The 14,936-nt window shown below is 52.1% G+C and overlaps 5 protein-coding genes and 1 pseudogene across 5 annotated transcripts, besides 18 other annotated features; all 6 read right to left on the bottom strand.

Moving 5' to 3' along the window:
* Positions 1-3,874: part of a sequence feature (heterozygous, non-Esmeraldo-like haplotype) that runs on past the window's edge.
* Positions 44-71: a microsatellite.
* Positions 148-211: a sequence feature (T-rich).
* Positions 259-315: a sequence feature (AT_rich).
* On the bottom strand, positions 320-1,885 carry Tc00.1047053506821.80 (hypothetical protein, conserved; the record flags this gene model as incomplete). The annotated part of the gene is made up of 1 exon (XM_810888.1): positions 320-1,885. The coding sequence occupies one exon, from the start codon at positions 1,883-1,885 to the stop codon at positions 320-322; it is 1,566 nt and encodes a 521-aa protein (XP_815981.1).
* Positions 2,024-2,072: a sequence feature (CT-rich).
* Positions 2,591-2,648: a sequence feature (T-rich).
* Positions 2,722-2,795: a sequence feature (T-rich).
* Tc00.1047053506821.60 (mucin TcMUCI, putative) lies at positions 3,661-4,074 on the bottom strand (the record flags this gene model as incomplete). The annotated part of the gene is made up of 1 exon (XM_810887.1): positions 3,661-4,074. The coding sequence occupies one exon, from the start codon at positions 4,072-4,074 to the stop codon at positions 3,661-3,663; it is 414 nt and encodes a 137-aa protein (XP_815980.1).
* Positions 3,797-3,972: a microsatellite.
* Positions 3,875-9,088: a sequence feature (areas not merged during assembly with more than two copies in the genome that could not be assigned to a particular haplotype).
* On the bottom strand, positions 4,552-5,223 carry Tc00.1047053506821.50 (uncharacterized protein; the record flags this gene model as incomplete). The annotated part of the gene is made up of 1 exon (XM_810886.1): positions 4,552-5,223. One exon carries the CDS (start codon positions 5,221-5,223, stop codon positions 4,552-4,554), a length of 672 nt encoding a protein of 223 aa, XP_815979.1.
* Positions 6,690-6,710: a sequence feature (AT_rich).
* Positions 6,699-6,971: a mobile genetic element.
* Positions 6,906-6,927: a microsatellite.
* On the bottom strand, positions 7,098-8,240 carry Tc00.1047053506821.30 (glycosylphosphatidylinositol-specific phospholipase C, putative; the record flags this gene model as incomplete). Its single annotated transcript, XM_810885.1, has 1 exon — positions 7,098-8,240. One exon carries the CDS (start codon positions 8,238-8,240, stop codon positions 7,098-7,100), a length of 1,143 nt encoding a protein of 380 aa, XP_815978.1.
* Positions 8,585-8,762: a microsatellite.
* Tc00.1047053506821.20 lies at positions 8,847-11,450 on the bottom strand (annotated as a pseudogene).
* Positions 9,089-9,606: a sequence feature (haploid, Esmeraldo-like haplotype).
* Positions 9,607-10,905: a sequence feature (heterozygous, non-Esmeraldo-like haplotype).
* Positions 10,906-12,589: a sequence feature (areas merged during assembly that could not be assigned to a particular haplotype. This can correspond to areas where the two haplotypes were merged or to regions with more than two copies in the genome that were merged during assembly.).
* On the bottom strand, positions 11,857-12,420 carry Tc00.1047053506821.10 (uncharacterized protein; the record flags this gene model as incomplete). Its single annotated transcript, XM_810884.1, has 1 exon — positions 11,857-12,420. The coding sequence occupies one exon, from the start codon at positions 12,418-12,420 to the stop codon at positions 11,857-11,859; it is 564 nt and encodes a 187-aa protein (XP_815977.1).
* Positions 12,590-13,351: a sequence feature (haploid, non-Esmeraldo-like haplotype).
* Positions 13,352-14,936: a sequence feature (heterozygous, non-Esmeraldo-like haplotype).

The raw sequence follows: 14,936 nt of genomic DNA, 5'->3' as shown, positions 1-14,936 counted from the left end.
GCATAGACACAAACATAAATGCATGCACATGCGCCAATTTAAAATATATATATATATATTTATATATTTATTTTTTAAATCCCTCAACCCAATACTATCTCTCTCTCCCTCAAACAAAAGCAATAAATCCCAACCAACATGAAACCCAAAAATAAAAAAGTAAACAACAACAAAATAAAAAATAAAAAAAAAGAAAAGAAAAAAAAACAAATAAGAGGCTCTGTATTCAAATCGGATTCTTCGCCGAAAGATGTGCGCAAAAAAAAAAAAGTAAAAATAGAAATTTAAATAATAATTTTTTTTTTTTTTTTTTAAGGTATCATTCGACCTGCTTTTCCAATTCCGACAAGGACAACAACACGTCCGTTAGTTTGGAAGTTACCCTTTCTGTCAACTGCTCCTCCAACACATGCATCTCGGCAACCAATCTCTGTATGGAGTCACGACTCTCCATCTGGTAGCGCACCACAACGCCGTTGATCTCCCGCATACACCCGTGGAGATATCGAATGTGTTGCACAAACTGCCCCCGTGGCGAGGGGGGTGAACACGGTGTGTGGCGCGAAAAGGAGGGACTCGGTTGCGTCGTCTCCAAAGGGTCTTTTGGTGCCGGCCATGCACACGATCCGTCTTCCCGTCTTTCCCCCGCACACCTATTTATTGTATTTGGAGGGATCTTTGATGCTTGTATCTTTTCTGGTGTGTATAACGACCCCCCAGAGCATACGAAGCATTCATTCTCATGGGATGCCTCCTCTTCCATCTGCTTCTGCTCGCCACGCCGTGACATGTGCCCCATTTCCAACTCGCCATTGTCAAAAATTCGAGGGCTTGCACTCACCACATGCGGCTGCATTGGTCGCAATGAAGGGTCTGGTGGCGCTCCTGACAACAGTCGCGGTGGGGAATAACGCCGCGGCGGAAGTGTATTCAAATCGAACGTTGACAGCCCCTGTCTCATGGTCGTAGCCTCCCTTCCCCACTCCTCCTTCTCCTTTTCTCCGCCTTCCCTCACCTGCTCTCTTTGCTCCGCTCTTGAAACATCCTCAGGAAGTGGCGAGCACAAAGAAAAATCTGTTTTGTCCCGCTTATCCGCGCCCCGAAAAAAAGCTGCATCAACTGGAGGATTCTGGCTTAGAAGGTAACGTACACGTCGGGCGTTGCGGGCAACAATCACATTTGCATGCGATAGCATACGTACCGCTGCACGTGTGGCAGCCTGTGATGTGGGGGCAATGTGAAGATCAAGTCCAATAATGCGTTCTGATCGTTCCAGTCCCTTTAATAAAAAACCCGCCACAACGTCATCAAGGTGATGCAGGTCTAATACCATTTGCACTCCATTCAACCAAGAAAAGCGCGGTGATGGTGATTTAGAGACCTCCATGTTTCGCAATGCGGGAGAGTTCAGTCGACCATATCCACCAGTTTGGCATCCGCCAGTGGTCATTTTTGCATCGGACACCACAACGTTGCGACGGATTCTTTGAGCTGGCGATGGACGCTTTGAAAGAGGCGTATGCGGACAACGCCCTGCAGGATCACTAAAAGGTCTCACTGCAGAGGTCGTCCTCGATGTTCTTCGAGCAAAAGTAAACTGCATGAAAGCCGACATAATCATCTTTGACTGCAGCACACTGATGCCTCCCACCAGTCGCATATGCTGCAGGCTGCGGCAGCGCGATGCACCGAGTAGAATAAGTCTTAAGGATTCTGGAGGAGTGAATTGTGTGTGGACCGTCAAGACAGTCAATGAAGTGCTTGATTCCAGCAGGGGTTTCAACTGCTTGGCCACCGTCACCGGCACAGCATGCAGCGGCGTATTCCCTAAAGTCACACGCGTGGCAGTGTTGTGAAGCAAAGCCGCAGCCGTCGGATCAGTCATTCCTTCCAGTGGCTACGTTTCTCTTTACGGTTTCCTTCCTGTGGTGCCACTTGTAGTGTCGTCTCCCCTACGGTAACGTCTCCAATCTGCGTACCAGCCCCGCCAAAACAAAGCGCTCTGCTCCCTAGACACACACACAGAGAGAGAGAGAGGGAGGGAGATAAAGAGGGAGAGAAAGAAAAAGAGAAACGACAACTATTTCTCCAGTTCTTTTTCCCTTCAACGCAAGGTGGCGAGAGAGACGCAAGCCAAAGTGCATCATACATAAAAACAGGCTAAATTCCTCAAGAACACAACAGGGTGATGTGCAGCACAGAGCGTGGAAAGAAATGATAGGAGATGCAAGTAAATACAATAAAAAAGGATTTTTCTTGTTTTTGTCTTTGTTGTTGTTGTTGCCGCCGTCATCTTGACAACAAATATGTGCTTTCAGACAAATTCACCGCCTTTTTCGTGCAGGAGCTGCGACACCTCGCACGATGCCCGCAGGAGATCCTGTCCCATTGTTTGCAGGCGCTTTGAATGCGCCGCGTGTATGTCAATGACCCTCAAACAAATGAGTTGGTAGTAGAGCGCAAGCGTCGTGAGTGAGCCCGCAGCAAACCCTGCAATTTTGACGCGTAACATGTGCGCCACCGCCACGCCACCACCCTTCCTGCTGCCACGCAAATCAAACAAAATTCGTGTGAAAACACACACACACACAAAAAAAAAAAAAAAAGAAAAAAAGAAATGGCAAAAAAAGAGCAAAATAAAAAGAAAACCTGCGATGCATTATTTACCCGCCACAAAGCCACAGAGCGAGGCACAATGCGCATATGCGGATGAACGCAGTCAAAACAATTAAAAAAGAAAAAACAGCAAAAAAAAAAAAACTTTAAAAAATTAACAAAATTTAAAAAAAAAAAAAGGTCAATGAAAATAATCATTTCGGTCTGTTCGCATCGCACACAACTGCGCAAAGACACACAACACAGAAAAAAAAAAAAAACTGAAAAACACAAACGCACACACAGCCCACAGAACGGGTGCACCCAAACACAACACAAGTACAGACTCAAAAAAACAAAACAACAAAAACAAAAAGCCGAAGCGTGGGACGACCAGCGCACACACTCTCATTGCTCCCGTAAAACAAAACGCACACACACAGGAGAGAGGGAGGTCGCCCACTCAATGCAATAAAAACAAAAAAAACTCTTACGGTGCTCCGCCCATGCAGCCAGGCAGGACGGCAGCGGTGCGTGTCGTGCAAAAGAGAGCACCAACGGGCCTGCATGGGTGTGCATGCATATATACAATGGGCACATTATTGTGTGTGCCTCGTGGGGTGAGGTGAGGGCGAGAGTCCATGCAAGGGGAGACACACACGGAGAGAAGGAAGAGTGTGTGTGCGGGCGGTGCACGGCTCTTTCACACTCACTCTCACGCGGCCACCACCGCAGCAGCAGCACACACCACGACGCAGATGGAACCAGCACAAGGACAAAAAAAGCACAACGCCCTGAAAAGAAAAAGTTGCAATAATAAAAAAAGACTTTTTAAAAAGAAAGAAAAACGCCCAAAGCTTCAGTACGCATGCATATGAGTGTGCCCGCGATGCTTGCAACGTGACGGAGCTGGGAAGCAACGCGGAGCACACAGCACGGCAGCAGAAGCAAACAAAGCAAAAAACAATCATAATAATTACTCTTACTTTATACATCGGACCACAAGAGACGTACACATGTCCCAGTGGCTTTGAGTGCTGGCACGCACAGCCCACGCACACCTCCTCAGCCCAGAGTGGTGTACGCCAGCGCGGATACGGCAAGCACAAGCGGGGCACACACCCACGCAGCGTTGCCGAAGCTGCCGTCAATTTTGCGAATACGTGACGGTGCGTGGGTGGTCTTCGTGGTTGGCGCCTCTGTCGTCGTAATAGTTGGTGCCTCTGTCGTCGTGGTTGTAGTCGTAGTTGGTGCCTTTGTTGTCGTGGTTGTAGTCGTCGTTGGTGGCTTTGTCGTTGTCGTGGTTGTAGTCGTAGTTGGTGCCTTTGTTGTCGTGGTTGTGGTCGTAGTTGGTGGCTTTGTCGTTGTCGTGGTTGTAGTTGTGTTACTGGAAGAATTAGCATTCGCTGTCACGCACACGGATAAGCAGCAGCACAGGGCGAGCACCAACAGGGTGCACAGCAGACGGCACGTAGTCATTATTGGCTGTTGTTGTTGTGAATAGATTGTACGACGCCTAGCTTTTTTGCTTTGCGATGGAGCAGAGGAGAAAATGAAGAGAGATGCATGTTGACGGAGACGCACCCACGCACTTGAGGGTGAAGCGTCGGCATCACAGTTACAGCAAAGCGAAGCGAACCTCTGCAACGGACGTACGGCTCCAGGAACTGCAGGTGTGCATCGCCAATTTATGCTCGCTCCTTTGCGCGCCGCTTCCTCAAGCCAAAACCCCAACGTGGTGGCTGTTTTGATGCAAAAAAAAGAAACAAGGAGACGCACCCCCCAATGGGGAACAGAGGTGAAACAATAATAATGATAAGAGGGCAAAAGTCACACACCGTCTTTTTCTTTGTCTTCTCTCCGCTCCCTTATATTACTAGGAGCTGTGACCAAAACAAGAGCGTCAGCGTAAGCCGCATGATGCCCCGTCGGCCTCATATACAAGCATGCCATCAATCACTCGTTTGCAAAGGGCGTCTCCTTGATCTTCCATGTACGTTGCTTGGTCTCCGTGTTGACGTAGTAGAGGCGGCCAATATTTGCATCCCTATACTCCTTCCACGTCCCACACACCCGTAGCGCACCTTTTGTTTTTGCAGCGATCCCTTCCTGCACTTCGCGCTGCTCCCGCTGAGGGGCTGCACCACCCCTCTTCTCTTCAAGAGCCTCGGATGGCGGCTTCCCCCTCGCCTCTTGCGTGGCCGTCTGACTGTCGTATGTCCTCCCCGCCTCTCGCTGGCGCGGCTCCTCCCAGTTGCTGCACAACACGCCACCACCTTCTGCTGGCGTCGCTGAGCATGCCTCCGCCGCCTTTGTTGCAGCAGCGGCAACTGCGGGAGAGGGATTCCTCTTCACAATTGGCCGCGACTCGGTTGTGGCCGCCTCTTCTTTCCCATAAGACAATTCCAGGCACCATTCTTCTCGTGCCAGAGCCTCTGAATCCGAAAGGCCGTCGACAGGCAATTGTTGCTGCCGCTGCTGCTCAGTCTTACGCTGTGATACCATCCGACGTGCCCCATTCAACTCCTCATTGCTCTCCATCTGCGTGCCAATTGACGCCAAGGCTGGTGTGACTGCCTCACTCTCCCTCCTTTCCTCACGCTTCACAGCGACGTCGGTCGACAACATGCCTCCAGAAGCTCGCTGCTGTGTGCGCAATGCCTGTGGCGGCTGCTCGAGTCATGCGTACCCGCCATCGCACACTGTCTAAAAAGCCTATTTTCCGCCCATGTCTTGTGGCCCCTTGCAAGGCTTCTGCTGGCCGTCACGGGAGGAGGGGCACCGTTGGTGGCCGTTACCTGCTGGCGCGAAGAAAGGGGGCATTTGCCTCCTCCATAAGACGGAGGGCACGGATGCACCTTCCTTGAGACTCAAACAAGACGTTCCTTTTCTTCTCCTTTTCCAGAAGATGCAGAAGCCCATGCATCGCAGAGGCTGTCTCCGCCTCGCTCCGGCAGGAAATTGCGCCACGGAGTGAGCAAGACGCGAACCGTGCGTGGCAGAGGCGGGGCACCCACGTCCGCCGATGTGCCTGCGGCGATGTGGCGAGGCAGCGGCTGCGAGTTTGGGCGTGGCGCAGGAGACGACGATCCGCGAGGCGGCGAGCGAGTTTTCAGCCGCCTCTCAGTTCCGAGCGAAGTTGCGTACGATCGACGGGGCGGCACGTAAAAAATGGCCTCACGCATTTCCTCCTCACGCATCCGAATACGCCGCAGCACTTCGCCCATCGGACCACCCCGCTGAATCACGGGCACACGCGTCGACAAAGTCAGCGGGAAACGGCTTCCTGCAGAGGGCACCGGCAACGACCAGTTTTGCACGAACCACTGCCCCGCGTCCTGCACCGGGGACGCAAAGGGTCGCGTCCGCAAAACACAGGAGCTGCAGCGCGGTGGTGATCCCGTCCGCCGCCAAGACGTCCTCGACCTAAGAAGGAAAAATGCCTGAATGCATGAAGAAGGCAAAGTAGTACGGCACCCGGTCCCCCTTCCTGAACACGTGGCGGCGTCTCTCCCGCAAGCTCCGCCAGCTCAACTCAGCACGGAGCCCGCGTTCAGTGGGTCGGTAGACCGACAGGGACTCCCGCGTGAGGCGCACCACCGCACGCTCAAACGGTCTCGCACAACAGCCGCGCAGGCCCTATCGTGGGTATTTGAAAACGACAATGCCGCCACCGATGCCCCCAGGCCCACGATCCCGCCAAACTAGAATGTGGAACACGCCACAAATGCACGCATGCTACTGGGCGGTATTGGCTGCTGCTCGTGAGGATGGCTCATCTCCGCAGCGCCCTGCCTCTACACGGCCACGTCGTATAAATCAACAAGAAAGAATGAGAAATTTCAGCAACGTCTCCCGTAAGCTTGCGGAACGCCCGCAACGCAAATAAAGCGGATGGGCAGCGAGAAGTAACCGGCATCAAATAGAAAGAGAAAAACAAAACAAAGCACAGAATAACCTTCTGAAGCGCCGGCAAAATCCTAAGTTTCTCAATGATAGAAAACAAACACGGTAAAAAAAAGAAAGGAAAGAATGAACTGAAAGCGGGTTCACCATATCCTCAAACTTCAACACCTAGTAATTGCATGTTTATGTTTATATATATTTATTTATTTCTTACGAAGTGGAAATTTTTGGGCTCTTCCAGCCACAATACCCCACCGCGATATGGGAATCAAGGGGGTGGTATGGTAAAAATAAAAAATTGCCTTGTCGCTATCAGTTCCATTATCCCCTCTTAAAGTCATGTTCTTCCCACAATTCACAAGAGAGGAAAAAGTATCATAAAAAAGTGTATTCGTTTTCTTAGCATATATATATATATATATATATTTAGTCAGCCAACTTTCTCGAGATCGTTCTCTTCAAAAGCCCCTAAAAAAAAAAGCAGAAAAAAAACGCCCATTAATATCCGAGGAAGAAAAAAAAACGATTAAATGTGAGGAGTGGGAGAAGACTCACCCACTCCCCTCACGGCCTTTCTCATTGCCGCGTCACTGCAGCTAACCCTCATTCAAAGACGGCGCTGCCGAGGAATCTTCAAATAGACGTGACGCGCGTAGGATGTTAAGGTATACACACATGCCAACGGCATTTGTCTCCGTCGTGCCGTCCATTATCTGACAGCGGCCCAGTTCCACGCAGTCCAGCATAAGTATGTTTTCGTGTGTGTTTATCCCTGATGGAATCATCACCTTCATACCATCCAAAAGCCCATTTGCATTCAGCAAATAAAACCACTCAAGCAGGGACGGGTTCGCACATGTTGCCATGTCATAAATACTCGAGGCAATCCTCCTTGATATCTTCGGGAAGATGCCAAGAAAAATGTCACTATAGCGTGGCGTCAAGACAGCCTGTGTAACGTGCAGTTTTGAAGGCACGCCAGTCTGGGGATACTTTAGATCGTCCAGTAGCAAATTATCGAGGGCCTCCAGCAGCTTACTCAACGAATTCTCATCTACCCATCGAGATACCATACATTTAGAGCGAATCCGCGCCGCGGGGTATGGTGACTCATCCTCTCCACTGCCCACCACAAGAAAGATGCGACGCCTGGACGAGACCCTCCACAAAATTTCCAACGGCGTTGTGAGCGGCACATTGACGAGTATAAAGCGATCTGAGAGGCGGTCCAACTCCCTGAAAAACTTACCTTTCCCGTCACTGTCATCCGTGAGATATAGGTGTTGAAAATCCAGCACAATAAATTCATTCGCAGAGGAGGGGTCATTGAGAAACGCCTTCACATCTTCAATCACATCAGCCAGAGGCACAGAGATTAGATGATGTAATGTGTACAGTCGGTTGGCGTCCTCTGGGTTTGTCGCAACGCGCAGGTCCAGATAGCGCACACCGTAGTCCAGCTGCGCGCGTACAGACATCCCTTGACACTTTGACCAAGATGCACAGATCCCGCGGAAAAGGAAGCGTGACAGAGAAGCAAGGACCGAGTCACCAAGAAGAAACCCCGGCGCGTCCGCACCAAATGGTGAATCCTTGTGAATGCCGTACGATGCCGCGTCGTGAGAGCCCAGAAGACACAATTGTGTTATGGCCATTTCGCCAATAAACGAGCGCAGGTCATGCATCCAGCTCTGCGGATGCCATTCGGTGTTTGTGAAGTCGTCACTCCCCGGCAGCATGTATAGCAGGAATCACGCGTGCTGGCGCCAAACATCCCAGAAAACAAAAAAGATGCAATGAAGGTAGACACACACAAAAATAGAAAAGGGGAGGACACACCATGGGCCATGTGAAAAAAAGTGATTCAGGCATGACACGCCAGGCAGTAGTCACATAAGAAACCACTCCACTCCTAGCCGTTTTTCCCGTTTCTGTTTACCCTGCGTATGTAATAAAAAAATAGATATAACAATATATATTGAGGTGGAATAACAATAACACCGTAATACAAGCCGGTCCCCTGACAGCAGTGGTTTGCCCGGCGATCATGCCCACAATGAGAAGGGGAAAAGCAGATGAACTCAATAATAATAATAATAATAATAATAATAATAATAATAATAATAATAATAATAATAATAATAATAATAATAATAATAATAATAATAATAATAATAATAATAATAATAATAATAATAATAATAATAATAATAATAATAATAATAATAATAATAATAATAATAATAATAATAATAATAATACCTCAAATAAAAACCACAATAAAAAAAACGACTTTCTTTTCCCCCTCCACCCGCAGCACTCCTCGTGAATTTGGAGCCCAAACTTCACTCCGACACAAACGAGCGCTTAACGCTGAAGGCAAGTTTGCCCTGGCTGCTGTCCAACAACACCCTCACAGTGCTGTTCGGCGGAAGCTGCTGCGCAAGAATCATGCGGCTCACCTCGGTGGTGATGTATTTTTCAACCCAGCGGCGCAGCGGGCGGGCGCCCATTTCGGCATCAAAGGCATTCTCCAGAACAAAATTTTTCGCCTCATCGGTTACTTCCAGCAAGATGTCCTGGGACCTCAGCCGTCCGTTCACCTCCGCAACAATAAGATCAATGATTTCGTGAAGCTCCCCAAAGCCCAGCCTGCGAAAAAGTACAATGTCGTCAAGGCGGTTGAGAAATTCCGGGCGGAAGTAGCTGCGCACCACCTGCCAGACCTTCTCACGCGTCGCCTCCAATCCCTTTGGTGAATTCCCCACGTGGACAAGGTGCTCAGACCCGAGGTTGGACGTCATGACGACGATGGCATTGCTGAAATCAACGGTCCTTCCGTGCGAGTCCGTCAGCCGGCCGTCGTCCAGCACTTGCAGCAACACATTGAACACAGATGGGTGTGCCTTTTCCACCTCGTCAAGCAGCACCACTGTGTGCGGGCGACGGCGCACGGGCTCCGTCAGCTGCCCGCCTTCCTCGTGACCCACGTAACCCGGTGGTGCCCCAATGAGGCGAGCGACGGCGTGCTGCTCCATGTACTCGCTCATGTCAATGCGCACCATATGCTTCTCGTCGTCAAAGAGCTCTGCCGCAACCGCCTTCGCAAGCTCCGTTTTGCCGACACCTGTTGGACCAAGAAAGAGGAAGGAGCCAGTGGGTGCGTGTGGCCGCGAAAGACCCGCACGCGACCGCAGAATAGCCTCCGAGACGCGTTCCACCGCCTCATCCTGACCTTTTACGCGACGGTGCAGGTGCGACGAGAGCTGCAGCAGTCGCTCACGATCGGTCTGGCTTAACTTCTTCACCGGAATGCCCGTCCAGCGCGCCACCACTGCCGCAACTTCCACCTCCGTGACCTTCTCCTGCACCATGGAGGCCTTCTGCTGCTCAATCTTCTCCTTCAACGACCGGATGCGGTCTTGAATAACGGGTATGGCATTGTACTTGAGGTCGGCGGCAAGCTCCATGTCCCGCATTCGCTCGGCCCTCTCCAGCTTCGTCTTCTTCTCATCAAGACGGGTTTGCATTTCGTGCAGCTCATCAACTCGCTGACGCTCCTCATTGTACCGTGCCAAGAGTGGCTGAAGAAGCTCCTCCACACGCTGAATATCCCCCTTGACAATCCTCAGCCGTTCCTGCGACGACTTTTCTTTTTTGTCTCGCTCAAGCGCCTTTGCCTCAATCTCCAACTGACGTTTCTTGCGCTCCAGTTGATCAATCTCCTCTGGACGCGACGAGAGCTGCACACGCACGTTTGCGCATGCCTCGTCAATGAGGTCAATGGCTTTGTCTGGCATAAAGCGGCCCGTAATGTAGCGATCAGCCAACTGAACGGCAACCACCACCGCATTGTCCGTGATCTGAACACCGTGGTGCGTCTCGTAGCGTTCCTTCAGACCACGGAGGATGCTGATGCACTCGTCAACACTTGGCTCCGTCACGTACACCGGCATGAAGCGCCGCCCAAGCACCGCGTCCGTCTCCACGTTTTCGTGGTACTCCTCAAAGAACGTGGCAGCAACCGTGCGCAGCTCACAGCGTGCCCGCGAGGGCTTCAAAAGATTTGCTGCGTCCATTGCGCCCTCCGACTTGCCAGCCCCGAGTACGACGTGCATTTAATCAATGAAAAGAATGATGGATTTGGGACTCTCCTGCACTTTATTCAAAGCACTCTTCAGACGCTCCCAAAACTCACCACGTTATCTTACGCCGGCAACAAGAGCACCGAGATCCAGAAAAAAGCTTCGTGATGAAGCAAGGGTGTCCGACACGTCGCCCGGACAATTGGCACTGCAATGCCCTCCACGGTAAAAGCCTTGACAACAACTGCCTCACTAATCCAAACCGGGTTGCTTTTCGTTCGCCGCGACGGAACGTGAATGGTACGTAATATCTCGTCGGTATGCAGAATGGCCGTTTCCAGTCTACCGCCCTCCGCCTGCCGACAAAGGCCGGTCGCGTGCCCAGAAAGTGCATCGTAGTTCGGATTCTAGAACTCTGGGTTAATTTTCTTCCATTTGCGAAGCTCCGCCAGGGACTTCCCAACGGTCTTACTGTCGGCACCAGCCGTCTTCATAAAGTGAACCGGTGTATTTGCTCCCGTAGGGCGCGAGGAGAAGGCACTAGAGGGCAAAAAGGGCGTCGAAAAACGCAACCCGCCCCTGCTCCGCGGTGTTTAATACACAATTCAATTCGGCACAGGGCTTTGTGTAGGGATTGTCTCCACACAGGCCATTAGGGCGTCCATCACGGTTCCCAATCCAACTTCATTCAGCACACGCAAGGGGAGAACATCCTCACCACTGAACAGCGCGCGCGCCGGGTGGGCGGAGTTCAGGTGGCAATTACTGTGCTCGCACGCGGTGGCCACAGCATCTTGCAGCGTTGCCGCCGTCGCATTGGTGCACTCGGACTGCAGTCTGACATTGCTGTGGCCTCAAACATAGTTTTGTTCCAATCACTTTTGTTTTGTTGCTGTCTTGTTTTTTTCTCGTCCAGTTGTGTTCCATGTGACGCGCAGAGTGAGCGCAACACACACCAGAAGAACGGAGAAGAGAAAGAAACAGCAAAGAACAAGACATGACAGGCGGCATCGATAAGCCGGCAGATTAATGGGAGGGGCCAGGTAGCGCATCGCCACACATCCCTCCCGTGACCATCGCCTAGCAAAGCAACAAAAGGAGTGGACTCAACGCAACATGCGGTGCATCTCGGATGCAACGCAGTCCAGAAACGACGCCGTTCCTCCACCAAATCCATTCCGCCCCTCCTTCTCTACTCCCCTGAATTTCCCTTCAAGAGTGAGCAGCGAGGCCGCCATGGCTCGGATTTCCATCAACCTGCATCACCTCTTCATTCCCAGCCCCTACGAGAATGGACCCCACGTACTCGTCGCCAACTGCGATGCACGCCCCTCCATGGCACGCCGGATGGTAACACACCTCGTACGGCTCCTCTTCGTCTTGCTGCTGGACGGCAGCGTACTCCTGCGGATAAGCAAAGTTCTCCGCCGCGGCGAACTGACCGCATCCCCATGAATTCCTTCTTGCTGCTCACGTGGCCGCGTCGGGTTCGTGGCATTATCTTGAGGGTGTCCGCTATTGTGGGCCATGAGGTGCTGTGCGCCAAGCCGACCACCCGTCGCTCCGTGAGGTTCCGCCATGCCCTGAGTCCGCATTCCATCCTCAATGGCGGCCCTCCGCTCCACCTTCTCCGCCTGATGGCGGCCCATGCACCAAAGATAACCGGACGGGAGACACAGTATGGGAATAACGGCAATAAAAGACAGCATCCATAGCGCAGCATCGACACCGTGAACAAGTACAGTATTGCCACCCTTTTATTAAGCAATATTTTCGTTAAATACGTAAAGCTGTGCAAGATGACCATCCACTTAAAGCTGAGTGCAACCGCCATGCAGAGCAGAGCGGCGCGCCTGATCCGTAAACCGAGGGGTCGGCTCAAGGGTATTCGGAAGACTGCTAATGCTCATCATTACCTGGTTTAAAAAGATCGCTCGCGTCGACGTATGAAAACAACACTAGGCACGGACGGAGCCGCAGAACACATTGCTCGCAATTGCGCACAAATCATCCACAAGGATGAAACTCAGGCCGTCGCGTGCAAACGCGCGCACTGGGAGGAACTCCGAGATATCATTGCTGCGGCACGGTACCGGGGTGAGCACCTGTAACCCTCAGAGGAAACGGAAAAGGCGCCCCTGCAGCTGATGAGACAGCTGCTGCCAGGGCCTCCAGCATAGCGGAAGCATCATTTCCCACTCAGCCCTCAAGGGCACGACGCACCAAAAATGCGTTTCCCAGAGAAACGGTCTCGGCATGCATCTGCACGGAAAGATTTTCTGCCACCACACGGAATTGCCGTTACAGCGGAGGTAGTTGGTGGCCAGTGGGTCGTGCACAACGGAATCGGCAGCTGCCGTAAACAACAACTATTCAGCGGTGGTCCCAACGGTGAGCTTGGCAACATGCGCATCAACCTGGCCAGCGGCGTGTTGCGAGGCCGCACAGCAACAGAAGAATCAGCGTAAAAAGCTCGCTCCCCGGTGTAAACAATATTGGCTTCAATATGCGTGGGAGCGCCCCCCGAAAACAGTGCGAAGAAAATATCAACGAAAGGCAAAAATAAAAACTTGCAGGCCACAGCCACAAAGAATAAAGCAATAAAATGCAAAAAAACAAACAAACAGGAAATATGCCGGAACTCCACAAAGGCTCAAAGTTGTACAAGAAATGGAGACAAAGGCTAAAAGGGGCGCGAGGCAGTGGTTACTGTCAACGCCCACGCCAGTAGGGCAGCGGCTAGAGTCTCTCCACAACGCCACGATTCGGCCCGCTTGTCACTTTTTTCGCATGCACCTCCCCATTCACCGTCAAGCCAACCGCTTGGTCCCACCCCACCCCGGGCCCGCGGTTGTTTCCGCCACGCCATGCAAAGATTGTTGCTGGTCCCGTTGTCTCGCCGACGCTGGGAAGTCGTCACGTCGATCCCTTGCCCTGTGCTTCCAAGTGCACTGGGCTACCCAACAGCCAAAAATTCGCACTCCTGCGCACGCTGGGGCCCGATGGCCGCTTCAATTACCAAAGTGTCAGGCGCTATTCCTGCTGTCCAGGTGGCGCCTTTACCGTAGTCTTTGTTGACAGTTTCTCTTTCACGATGCCTGCCGCTGTTGTGTACATCTTCGCCATGCAGTTGCAGATCCACCAGGGAGCGCAGAATGCGGCAAGACTCCGTGCGCTCTGTCTCGCTCATCGTTATGCGCTCCTACAAACCGGCTGCGCGTTCCAAAATTAGCCTCTCCAGCTCGTGCACATGCACCACCTCGGCCTTCTGCGCCACCGTGGGACGATCCGCTCTTTCCTGTGGCGTCGCGACCACCACGCCACGCTGCACGTCATTTCTGTGAAGTCCCTTCAGTCGGCGTACCGCCCCACCGCTGCTGCAGCTTTCAGGTCCCACCTGCTCACCAGTCACACCATTACGGTTTTGGCACATCTCCCCTCGCATTTCTTCTTTCAGTTAGGCAATGATTTCGCCAATTGCTATTGACCGCTCGCCTTTTGCCCCCCCAAGGCGGTCCATCATATCCTGGAGAATGAGGCGTCGGAACTCAACGAGGAGTGGGGCGCCACGCACGATCTCCTCATAAGGCTCGCCGTAATCTCCAGCCTCACGGCGCCCAGCAGAACCCCCACCACTACTCGCCGCCTCTTCCTCATCGTCCTCAATGGGGAATGCCCATATTATCTGCCCGGTTGCTGTTCTTGCACCGCAGGCGTCTTGAGGAAGAATAACAGCAACAGAAGAGGAGCAAGAAAAAGAGAAGCATAAGGGAAAAAAGAACTACACTCACCAATGAATCTGGAGAAAAAAGCTAGGCTTCGTGGCTTAAGCAAATTCGAACGTGTGGGTGGCGTCCCTGCGTCACTAGCAGCAAAAGGAGGCCAAAGACAATATGTAAATAAACAGTTAACAAGAAGGCTGCTTCGTTCGGGGTGCACATGTTGTAATTCCCTCTGCTACTTGCACTCCAGCAACTCTCTCACAAACTGGATGTGGTTTCCACTCCGTGGCCAAAGAATACGGCGTGCCGCGCGCGGTGTCTCGACACTTTTATGGCTTGGAGCGAAAAAGAGAGGAGACGGGTCCTCTTGCTGCAGAGGCGTCACGAGAACCCTGTCACCGCCAGCCACGCATAGCTACCTCCAAAGAGTGCAAAAGGCACTGTAAGGTGCTCTGCGAGCCGCTGCAGCCTCCTCTGCCGGCGCCGCATCTCGCGTTGTGCTTCCTGTTCCTGCAGAGTGGCCGGGTACGGCTGCGCGTGCGTGGTGTCCATCGGGTGTGTTGGTCACTGACTCCGCTATGTGTTGTCGGGGACACCACTGCCGGGCAAATGGCTCTTGCCATTGCCG

Source organism: Trypanosoma cruzi, genomic scaffold (assembly GCF_000209065.1).
Source record: "Trypanosoma cruzi strain CL Brener 1047053516749 genomic scaffold, whole genome shotgun sequence".
Lineage (NCBI taxonomy): Eukaryota > Euglenozoa > Kinetoplastea > Trypanosomatida > Trypanosomatidae > Trypanosoma > Trypanosoma cruzi.
Note: the sequence above shows the minus strand (reverse complement) of the source record. Positions and strands in the feature narration are given on the sequence as shown.